The 12,068-nt window shown below is 39.8% G+C and overlaps 1 protein-coding gene across 1 annotated transcript in view; it reads right to left on the reverse strand.

Annotated features, from left to right (window-relative positions):
- OFD1 (OFD1 centriole and centriolar satellite protein) overlaps positions 1-12,068 on the reverse strand; it is a 1,865,993-nt gene that overhangs the window by 226,866 nt on the left and 1,627,059 nt on the right. Inside the window, exon 23 of the mRNA XM_044072530.1 lies at positions 5,911-6,081. Coding sequence (XP_043928465.1) covers positions 5,911-6,081 — 171 coding nt within the window. The remainder of the gene's footprint in view (positions 1-5,910; positions 6,082-12,068) is intronic.

A 12,068-nucleotide genomic window follows, 5' to 3' on the forward strand; every position in this document is an offset into this window, starting at 1 on the left:
ATCCAGGGATGTCTCCTTAGGGAAATCCCTGAACCCGCTTCTCTGCTCACTCCATCTGCTGTATAACAAATCAGTCTCATAGAGGAGTTGACCACTAAATTTAAGGTAGAGAGCTGAGAGGAAACATTCTCTGACACCCGATTCAGCTACTGAACCTTGGAGGGCATCTCCTACCTCTTTCAGGAGATCTCTCTGTAATCTGGTAAAATGAGTCAGGTAATTCAGCAACCTAAGAACAAATGTCACTGATGAAAAATTGTGCTTTCCATATCTGTCCATCGTGTGAGATTCCTTGTTCGGTGGATGGACAGAAGACTTCTCTGAGAGTTCCTTCTTGGTGCTGCTGCTGCCACCACCATAGCATCTACTGGGACTCCCTTAGTTAGAAATGTTTGTCCGAAGGAGAGGTAATGAACTTATCTGGCCTCTGAGAAACCAGTTCCACAGAATCTGGAGATGCCCACGCCTTTCAAGAAACTAAATCCATAAGTTTGTCAAAAGGCGGAGACACCCAAGTGGAGGAAGGGTGAAATCCAAAAGTCTTCAGGTACACAGACTCCTCTGCTGAAGGGTTGGTGGACTTCCAGACGCCTCTCTGTTTAAGTATTTCCAAGATGTCTCCAAAGGAGACATCATCAGGAGGTGACCCTGGGGACCCTTCGGCTTCATCGAGGCCCATATCCGAAGCGGCAGACTTCTCTAGGTAGTCTAAATGCTTCCCCTTTCATAACCTCTTCCGAGGGACCTCTTCAAAGGGGTACTCTGGAGTGGTTTCAGAAGAGTGCGGGGCACCCATTGGAGCATCCTGAGGCTTAGGATCTCCACGTCCCTGTGGATGCAAGGGTATAGAGGCAGACACCGGTACCTTTAGGGGAAGAATGTCCAGAGATGAGAGTAGAGCTGACTGTGGAGACAACACTATCCTCATCACCTCAAAATCCCCCCACCCCTGATCCGAGGAAACCCCTGGCTCCAAATAACTGGAGGGAATCCCCAGAATCAAGGGGGATGGTTATGAAGCTGATGTAGGAGCTGAGCTCACCTGAACCAATGCTCCGAGAGGCAAGTTCAAATCAGGCGACTGTCTGATCCGACCCCCCCCCCCGACCCAACTGGACAGTGTTGGCTCCCAGACTCTTCGAGTTCCAATGGAAACAAGGAAGTTGGATCAATGTTCGGACCCGAAGATCCTGTAATAGGTCTTGGTTCTGACGATTCCACCAAGATCAGCTCCAGACCAGGTCAGAGGTCGGATTGAAGGAGGAATCGATACAGAAGGGGAGGATTTGGTCGGATCCGAAGCCCTTGGGGTTGGATCCAATAACAGCTTGGTGAGCGCCCATGTCCTTAACAGCCTCTGCACCACACAATCTATGTCGTAGTCGGACAGACTTCTAGAAGATCGAGTCGAGGGGGCAGGAGATTTGGAGGACTGGAGCAATGGTGATCTGAGAGTAGGGGATACCAGTTCCAATCCAGGGGACCAGCTCTACAAATGACCACTGTGTTACCTCAGATCGAGTTTGCTGCTATTATACAATATCATAACAAGTTACCTCAACATAGCTATGACAGAAAAGTGATAGCTGAAAGATCAGGAGCTCAAACAGGAACTATGGTTCCTAGCAACAATTCCATTAGGTCTGTCCAAAGACATGGATAGGGGGAAGGTGTTAGGGAACTTGAAGAAGAATGAAAATGAACAACACAGATGCATAGTTATGGTGAGTACATAACTTTTATATCTAAAGCTGTCATTTTCATCTACAGCTATGGTAACCTTTGATGGTCTTCATGGAAGGATGTTCCGCAGAACTGTATGCATCTCTGTTTCTAGAGATGATGTGCAATTTGTAATGAGTAATAAAAGTATGAGGATTAGACCATGTGGCAGCTGTACAAATGTCATCAATGTAAGCCCCAGCCCAAAACGCAGCTGATGTAGCTACTGACTTAATTGAGTGTGCTTTTAGTTGTCTTGGTAAGATTAGGCCTCTCAAGGACTAAACATAGGAAATACAATATGTTACCCATTTGTCTACTGTAGCTTTTGAGACTAGTTTTCCCATCATATTAGTAGAAAAGGAGACAATTTATCAGTTTTCCTAAACAGCTTAGTCTTGTGAAGGTAAAAGCAAAGTTGCCTATCTATATTCTCCTTTAGTAACAAAGTTGGGAAAGAAAACTGGCAAATTGGTCACTTGACTGATATTTGTTTCATAGGCAACTTTAGGTAGAAAAGAAGGATTAGTGTATAATGTAACTCAGTCTTTGTGAAAAACAAATACAGTGATTTCGAAGAGAGGACTTGGAGTTCAGATACTCTTCTTGCTGAAGTTATGGCCACCAGAAAGGCCATTTTCCATGACAGAAACTTACGGTTTACTTTAGCTGAAGGTTCAAAAGGTGAATGCACAAAGTCTGTAATACCAAAGGCAGGTCCCAAGGTGGAATGGGGTCCCTAATTGGAGGTCTAAGTAAAAAGTACTTTTAAGAAAGGCCTTACATAAATTAGATGAAGCTAAAGGAGAAGCATCATCTCCAGTGTGGTACTTGGAGACGGCACCTAACTGAATTTGTGGTGGAGAAACTTGTCCCACTTTGAAAGATGGAGGAGAGGAAATCAAAAGCAGCCAGAAGTGGAGCAGTGAAAAGATCCAAGTCTCTCTGATGAGCCCAAAAGTAGTCAAAGATTTCTGGGATGAAAATAGAATCTGGTGAACTGGTAAGGAAAGCCTGTAATGTCTAGCCATCACTGGAATAGGAGAAACCATGTGGTCAACTTGAGGCCTAAAATATTTGGATGAATCAGCCCTGATGGGTGTGACAGGAGGTCTGGACTGGGATCCAGTGTCCAAGGACTACATAGTAAGTGAGACCATAGGAAGGGAAAACAACACTTGCCGAAGGGGGCAATGAGGATTACTTTGCTCCTCGACCAGAGTTCATTCTGAAGAAGCTTGAAGTTTAGAGGCAGGGAACTGTAAGCATAAAGGAGACCGGAGGGCCAAACAGGGACTAGACCATCTCTCAGTGAATGTCCCAGATGGGGAATAAGGGCAAAGAACCTGCTGCATTTGTTGTTGAGGGGTGAGGTGAATAAATCACAGCATGGTTGACCCCATTTGTGAAGATCATATTTGTCATTGACTGGTTGAGAGACCACTCGTGAGGCATCAGGATGGTCCTGCTGAGCCTATCAACTAAAATGTTGGTCTTCCCTGGTATGGGCATTGCTACAAGAAAGTGGTTGAAGGAGATTACCCACTGCCAAACTCTCACTGCCTCTCGGCAAAGGGGGTAAGATCTGGTACCCCACTGTTTGTTGATGTACAAGACTACTGACATGTCCATTTCAATAGCAAGAGTTCTGAAGGGCCTGCAATACTAGAAGCACCACTCTCATCTCCAGGATATTTATATACAAACTGGTCTCTTCTGGGGGCAATATGCCTTGAACGGTCTGTCTCAAATAATGTCCTTCTATGCAGGTAAAACCAAGAGGACCCTCAGAGAAAAAATAAGAGAGCATATTTATGCTATAAACAAAGAAGATGATAAGAACGCATTAGCTAAACATGTGCTAACCTATGGTATGACACATAAATTTAAGTTTAGAGCATTAGAATTGATTAAGAAATCAGGCAGATTAGGGAATGTTAAGACTTACATGCAGGGTAGAGAAAGTAGTGGATAATACGCTTGCAAGCACATAAAATGAGTGGACTGAATGACAGGATGATGTCAAAACCTTTTTTATCAGCCAGACCACATGCACATTAGTCACTTTAAATAGTATTTTAATTTTCACAGCTTTATGTGAATGATTTTTAGACATAAGCATACGTATATACTGCTTTTAGTTAGTTGTTAGAATGAACTACAATACATACATTTTTTGATTTTAATTTTATTTAAATAAAAAAGTATGTATTTTTTGTGATATTTATAAATATATGTATTATATTAATATATACTGAATGCACATGTGTCTTACAAGTGTTTCTTATGATGCATGCTTTATTTATGTATATATTTCGAAGAATGTTGTTAATAAAGCATGTCTTTTTAAATTTTAAATTTCAACATGATGTCATAATTGTTTCTGTTGAACCATAGTCCAGAAGGGTTTGAATTTACTATTTATGGTTGGCAGCTAATGGTTTTTACTTAAAGTCTGACGAAACGTTGTGATAACGTGAAATCGCTCACTGTCTTTATAATCTTTTGGATTAAAAGTTTGTTTTAAAGGATTATCTTCTTTGGTGTTGCCTTTTTCAGCTATTTTTGGATTTTTCTATGTTTATTCTGAAAGGCACTTTATCCAGGACTGATTGAGTGTTTTGCTTTTCTTAAAATTATACAATGCATAATCCATGGTTGTTCCCAGATACTGGACTGATTAGAAAAGGGTTATGCAAATGTTTCCAAGTTCCCAGTTGGTACTAATATCTAAAATACTAAATACCACATAGTAATCCACCTCTGAGTGCTAAGATTAGAAGGTGGTCATTCAGATAAGGAAGTATGCGAATGTCCAAACTAGAGGAAAGTCATGAAATGGAAACGGAAGGGATAGTGTCCTGTCCTGAACCTTAAGTATTTATTCTGAGATGCTCAAATGTGAATATGCATGGGCAGCCTCAAAATTTACTCCTTTTACCAAGTCTATCTTGTGTTACTCTATTTGATACTGGAGTAAACTTTTGAATATAAATGAATTCATGCTTCCTCTGAAATTAATGGAACCAAAAAAGGAAGATAAATCATTACTAATTTCTGTACATTCACAAATGCATTCATGGTTGTTAGGTAAAGAACAGGTCTGAAATTGCTTTTTTGGAATGACAAAACTCTGAATAAAAAGAGGTCCCTTGTGGAGCAGTGGAAATGTTTCTACTGCACAATTTCTAGACCCGTTCCCAGACCACAGAAAAGCATTTCTGTGAGGTTGCTGGAATGATTTACATAGTTGGAGCAGAGGTGACCTACACTGCACATCCCCTGGCACATATTATACATCACAGAACAGCCAAGTCTAACACTTATTTTTATGTAATTAATGAGTGCTAGCTGTTGAATAAAAGTGAGAATGTTTGACTCAGGGAGAATATATGAAGTTTCTAAGATATGACATTTAGTAAGAACCTGGAAAAAGCCAGAAATACTTATTTACATTCTTACAAAAGTTTTTTTCTATGAAGCTGAAGCTTGTTTGGATTGTTCTTATCTCTCCTTCTTCGTCTTGTACTTTCTATAAATGAACTTTTTCAAAAAGAAAAAGCTTCTGAAGTACAGTGTTGAAAGTGTGTAGAATGCTTTTTTGACATCTGTCATGGTCCTTTTCTCTAAATCAGAACACACGTGATACACTTTCTTCCTCTACAGGAATTCTGAATTCAGAAGAGTATACCATATATCTGTACTGGTATCCCTGGTGAAGATCAGAGTTTTCAGCCAACCATGGTGTCTCGCAATAACCCCAGACAAAATGTGAAATCTCAAATGATGCATGGATGAAACGTCATGTTTAGCAGCTGACTGGCTGCGCTTGGTGAGATTCTGTTTTGCTTAACTTTCTAGGAATTAGTCTGCAACCCTCTGAAATTAACCTAGGAATGAGCTGTAGGCAATGAGAAAGAAAAAACATTGATGAAACAAGGGGAAAACAAGAAGAAAAAAAGATAACACAATGAGAAAGAATGAAGAAAAAACAATAGTTAACTGCTGGCATTGCATTAACAGAAAAGCCACTGGAACAACTCAGGGAAGGACCTTTCCAGAGGAACCTGTTCTGAAGTGCATTTCTATTTGATGAAAACAGTCGAAGCAAGAAGAATGCCAATAATTACTACACAAAAACAAACAAACAAATCTATTCATGAACGATTAACAATAATTCTACCATACCATGACTTGTTCCACTTTTCTAGCTTGCTGGACAATTTTCATGTACTTTTCCAAAGGGTTTTCATCACATTTAGCAGACAGGTGCTCATCTTCAGACATGCTTTGTTCAGATTCATTTGCAGTTGGTTCTTTTATTGCCTCTTGGACTGTCTTTCCCTCTTCTAACATATTCTGAAAAACAATAAATAAAGAAAACTGCAGAGCTCCATCATTGGATTTACACATTATTGCCCAATGCAAATTAAATTCTCCATGACAACATTTTTACCCCCTACTTTCGTACAGAAATGAAGGCAGCATAATTTGGAGACTCCAATGAACAGTAACACCATATCACTTCAAGGCATATCCTCAACCATCTCATGTTCATACACTTTATGAGGCATGGTACAGAACAGCATGTTCCTGTACCCACTGACATCAATGAAGCACTTTTTTCAAAAAAAAGCTTATTTGATAAAGGAAAATAACTTCTACAGAAAATAAAGGAAAACCTTACCAAACTCCTAACAACAGTGCTAAGGAAAATATTATCATGTGGATGGATCGTTAATCTAGGATGACAGGTTATAGTGGTACCAATTCATAAAGTTTGGGGGAGGGTCACATCAGACTTAACCAGTTTTAAGCAGACTGTCACAGTGGCTTGACCAGTAGCCTATGTAAAATCAGCTTAAGCAAATGGCCTCAGGGGGCCCATTTCTGTTAGCTATGGACAGTATGGATTTGGTAAGGCGAGATGCTTCCTTATGAATCTTGTGGCATTCGTAGAAGAGGTAATAGCCACACTTGATAAAGAACTGATACTGCACACTGCTTGTATTGAGATTGCTAAAACACTCAACACTATTCCATACACAGAAATAATTGACAAATTGACAGCATTAAATATTAGTCTACATGCATTTCAGTGCATAAACAGTATTAAATGTCAATCCATACATAATTCAACTGGTAAGACACAGATTAAGCAACAAGTCAAGGTAGGACGCAACCGCCATATTCTAATGGGGTTTACCAGTGGTGTTCTAAACTCCTTGCACTGAAGGCACTTTTTTAGCTATTCTTTTTAGATATAAAAGTGTAAAATGGGCTGTGGATAACCAGGTGTGCTGATGAATTCAGTTTGAGTAGCATTATTACTTCAATAAAAGTTTACAAAAGTCTCCAGTCCAAGGTGGTCGACAAAACTGCAAATCTGGTGCAACAATAATGCTTTAGTTTTAATGAATGAAATGTAATATCATCAAACTAGGCAAAAAAGACAAATTATGAAAACAAAGTAAACAGTCATACCTTAAAATGATACCATCATTAAAATCTAAAGGCAATGGAAGACAACAATTTAAACTTTGAACACTGTGTATCTACTGAAGTCAGAAAAGCACATTATAACTCTAAAAGGCAAGTCAAGTCTTGACAGGGAGAACACTAGTGCACTTTATACTTCACTTATCTAACTCTGTTGAATGCAATGTTGTGTTTTACAGCTTGAGAACAAGCTACCTCAAAATACATGAAAAGGTGCAATGATTACTTGAAAAACCAGAGGACTGGAAAGTTTAAACTATGTAGAAAGGCTTGATGAATTATCATTGCATTCAGTTTGTCTTCCCTATCAGCCACCATCTAATCTGGTTCTTTTAGAAGGTCTAAGCCTGAAAAGATGCTGGTGGAGTTAATGGCAGACTGGGGAACCTCATACTGAAATATCCACACACACACACACACTAGATTGTGCCTTCCAAGATTATGGATAAGTTTCCCTTACAAACTGAAGAAGCCAGTTATTAACTTCCTGCAAAATTAGTCATGTTTTTAAACACCTTCTAAAAATTGGCACATTTTGAATAGTGACATGGGTAAATATACATCACGCATTATACGTTTTCTTTTCTAACAATTCTCACTCCAACATTATACAAATTGCTCAGTTCCACTCTTCCTCATGAACATTATTCTGCAAGTATTGTTCCAACAAATTAAATTTGTTTCTATGCAGTTTGCGACTTCGCTTTTCAAAATATCCTACCTCTAATTCTTTTTATTTCCTTTATAATATTCAATCATTCAGTTACAGCTGGTTTAGATTTTGATTTCCGCTTTCTAATAATTGCTTTTTTGGCAGCCAATAGCATTACTATGTCTAGGCAATTCAGTTTCAATATATTAGATCAAAAGAATTCTGTAGTTACAATCAATTTGCTTCTCCAACATTTTTGACAAAGTACTCTGAAGGGAATTTTTAAAAAACTGCAGTATCATTACATTCCCAAAACACACATTCCCAATTATCCCTTTCTTTCGTATCACACCTCCATCATTTGCTATCTACCTGAGGAAAATTATCTACAGTCTGACTGGGGTATAAAAATACCTATGCAAACACTTCTATGCAAAAATTCTAAACTTTCTCCACTTTGTCGCATACTTGGGAGCCATACAGACATCCTTCCACTGTTACTTTGTATATCGCCTTTCTGTTCCTCTCTTCCCATTCTTTTCTAACTTCCTCTAATGAATTTGTATTGTTACCATACATTAGTTTATATGCCTTACTAATTATTCCTTTTTTTTAACAGCAGCTTCTTTTCTAAACTCAACCTGAGCTTGTCTTTCACTTAGCACTCCCCATCCTCTATTCTTTGTCTATACTATGTTTTCAATCCTTGGTAGGAAAGGAAGTCTTGAACCTGCAGTCTAAACTTCTTTCAGCCCTCATTCCACTCTACTATATTTCTGTACTTGTTTATTTGCTCACATCACCTTGGTTCCTTTACTAATTTTCTCCATTAAATTCCAGCTCTCTCCTGTCAATTTTCTAAGCTCCTTCTTGCAGTCATCCCTACTAGTAAAATCTTTCTCCATTCCTGTTCTAGATTAGTTTTTAAAATACTTCTGATGTTGTTGTTGTTTGTCTTTTGGCTTTTCCCGGTTAGTGGTCACCACAGCGGAACTCCAGTCTGCTAATGATTGGCAGTAGATTTTCACGAACGCCGAGGTGCCAGCTTGACATCCAACCTTCAACAAAGGCACGCCCATTTACGCATGCCTTTCGAACGCCCATCCAACTGCGGGGGGGGGACATGCAGACTCCACACAGAAGGCACTCCCTGCACTTCAGCCGAGAATCGAACGGGAGAACCTCTTGCTGTGAGGCAACAATGCTACCACTGTACCACCACGGATTCATTTTTAAAAAATACTTCTGAGGTTATACAAATATAATACTCTGTATGGCTGCTATTTTCCTTAAAGGCCTGCATCCAAAATCTTACTCTCGTCTTAGTTTTTGAACCCCCCCCATTGTACTCATCATTCCTTTCCACTTTGATTTCTAACCTTCTGCTTTTGTTATGTATGTAAGCCTTAACTGTGTAAGCAGCAAAGTGATCCTTTAAATCAGGTCATCCTAAACCATCCTGTTATAGGGGAAGAAAAAAGAAGTTATGTACTCACCATAATGTTCCCCACCCTGTTATAGAGGAAGAAAAACGAAGTTGTGTACGCACCATAATGTTCCATCTGTGTTGTCCACTTTCATTCTTTCTCAATGAATGGGTTTGGATCTGACTCAGCCATCTTCTATAGACTCTAGGATCTGACTCTTGAACTCCCTTACCCATAATAACCCTAACCACTGCACTACCTCAAATTGAGTTTGCTCCTATTATATGTATTATTATCAGGAAATACAATAACAAGGCTATGACAGATACGGTTCCTATCAACAATTTTGTTAGCTCTCTCCTAAAGACAAGGACAGGGGAAGGATGGAGGGAAGTTGAGGAAGAATAAAAATGGACAACACAGATGGCACGTTATGGTAAGTACATAACTTCCTTTATCTGATGTTGTCATTTTCAGTCATTCCTCAATGAATGGCACAGAGTTCCCAGCTATGGTATCCTTGGTTGGCTTTCTCGGAAGCATGTGCTGGAGAACTGCGGAACCAAACTCAGCTCAATTTCTGGAAATGATGTCCAACTTGTAATGGGCAATGAAAGTATGGGTATTAGACCATGTGGCAGCTGCAAAAATATCATCAATGGATGCTCTAGCCAAAAAAGCACATGATGTTAACATTGACCTGACTGAATGCACCTTTGGTTGTCTTGGTAAAGGTATGCCTCTCAAGGAAAAAACATAGGAGATACAATCTGTTATCCATTTTACCAGTGTAGTTACTGAAACTGGTTTTCCCATTCTATTATTAGTATAGGATACAAATAATCAGTTTTCCTAAAGTCCTTCATCATGTGAAGGCAAAAATGAAGTTGTCTATGCACTTCTAGAAGATGAAGGATTTATTCTCCTTTGTTTTCAAATTTGGGGAAGCAAACTGGCAAACTGATCCCTTGATTTACGTTGGTTTCAGAGACAACTTTTTGTAAAAATGAAGGGTTTTGTGGGTAAAATAACTATCCTTGTGAAAATCAAATACAGTGGTTTGGAAGATGGTGCTTGAAGTTCAGATACTCATCTTGCAGAAGTTATAGCCACAAGAAAGACAGTTTTTCAGGAAAGAAACTTGAGATCTACTTTAACTGATGGTTCAAAGGGAGAAATTACTGAAGTTTGTAAAGTCATAGTGAGGTCCCAAGGTTGGGTAGGGTCTTTTATTGGAGGTCTAAGTAAAAATGTACCCTTAAGAAAAGCCTTATATAACTTAGATGACACTAAAGGAGAAGCATCATCTCCTCTATGATAGCTGGAGATGGCTGCTAATTGAACTTTATATGTGCATAGAAGTATGGGAAATAGTTGCACAAATGACACCTCATACACTTATGAAAATGGGAGAGTGGGCATCCAGCCCTGTACAACAGATGTAACTAGAGAAAGCTCTCGCTCTGAGAGGCTGGGCCTAATTCCCAGGATGTGGGCCATTGGGGCTGCTAGAGTTTCTTGTTTTGTTAGCTGCTGACACACCCACACAAACAGAAAAAAACAGTTACTCCAACCAACTAAAGTTCTTCAAGAGAACTTATGCTTAGTTAGCTCCGACGACGGAGGTGGGACCGATGACCTTTTTTTTTTAGAAGCAGTAGCAGGAGATTCACTAAACAAGTACTGACCAAAAACTGTTAGGAAAAAAAAAAAAAGGCGCGAGCTCTGAAGACAAAACAAGGTTTAAACACAACACAACAACAACAACAAGGGGAACACAACAACGGGCAAAAGCCCTCCGAACAAGAGAAAGAAAAAAAAGAAAAAAAACACAACATCCACAACAAGGGCCAAAGGCAAAGGCCCAAAGGGGCAAAAGCCCGACCAACCCGATAAAAACTGACCAATAACACTCACAATGTGCAAAGAATGGCTGCCAAAAAGCTGTGTTGATAATTATTTGAAGAAAAAAACCCCACAAAAAAAGAAAGACCGAAAAATATACACTTAGCCAGCAAAAAGCAAAGACGAGACACGCGCTTGTAAAAAAGCCAAAGCGAGATCTGGGAAGCAGGTGGTAATAGTAGAAAAACTTGCCCAGCCCTGAATAACTGAGGCAAGGACATCTAGAATAGCAGAAAGTGGGGCTAACTCTCCCTGATGAGCCCAAAAAGAAAACCTTTTCCATTTACTTTTGTAAATCTTCCTAGTCAAAGGTTTATGAGATGAGAATGGGATTTTTTTGAACTGGGGAAGAAAGCCTGGAATGTCTAGCCATCGATGGAATTGGGGAAACCATGCGGTCAAATTGAGGCCTGCAATGTCCAGGAGAATCAACCCTGGCGGGTAGGATTGGAGGTCTGGAGAATGTACTAGGTGAGACCAAAGGAAGGGGAACTACACTCGTCAAGGCCAAATGGGAGCAATCAGGATTACTGTGCTCTTCAACCGAAGTGTTTTCTGAAGAAACCTGGGGATGAGAGGCAGGGGAAGATGAGCATAAAGGAGACCAAATGGCCAAACATGGACTGCATCATCTCTAAGTAACTGTACCTGAGGTGGGATAAGGGCAAAGTACCTGCTGCATTTGATGTTGAGGTGAGAGGCAAATAGGTCTAAGCAAAGTTGACCCCATTCTTGGAAGATCATGTTCATCATGGATTGGTTAAGAGACCACTCATGAGGCATGAGGATGGTCCTGGTGAGTTTGTCTGCTAGGAAGTTGGATTTCCCTGGTATGTGCATCACTACAAGAAAGTGGCTGGATG

This window comes from Protopterus annectens, chromosome 5.part0 (genome assembly GCF_019279795.1).
Source record: "Protopterus annectens isolate FY-2018-M chromosome 5.part0, PAN1.0, whole genome shotgun sequence".
NCBI lineage: Eukaryota > Metazoa > Chordata > Ceratodontiformes > Protopteridae > Protopterus > Protopterus annectens.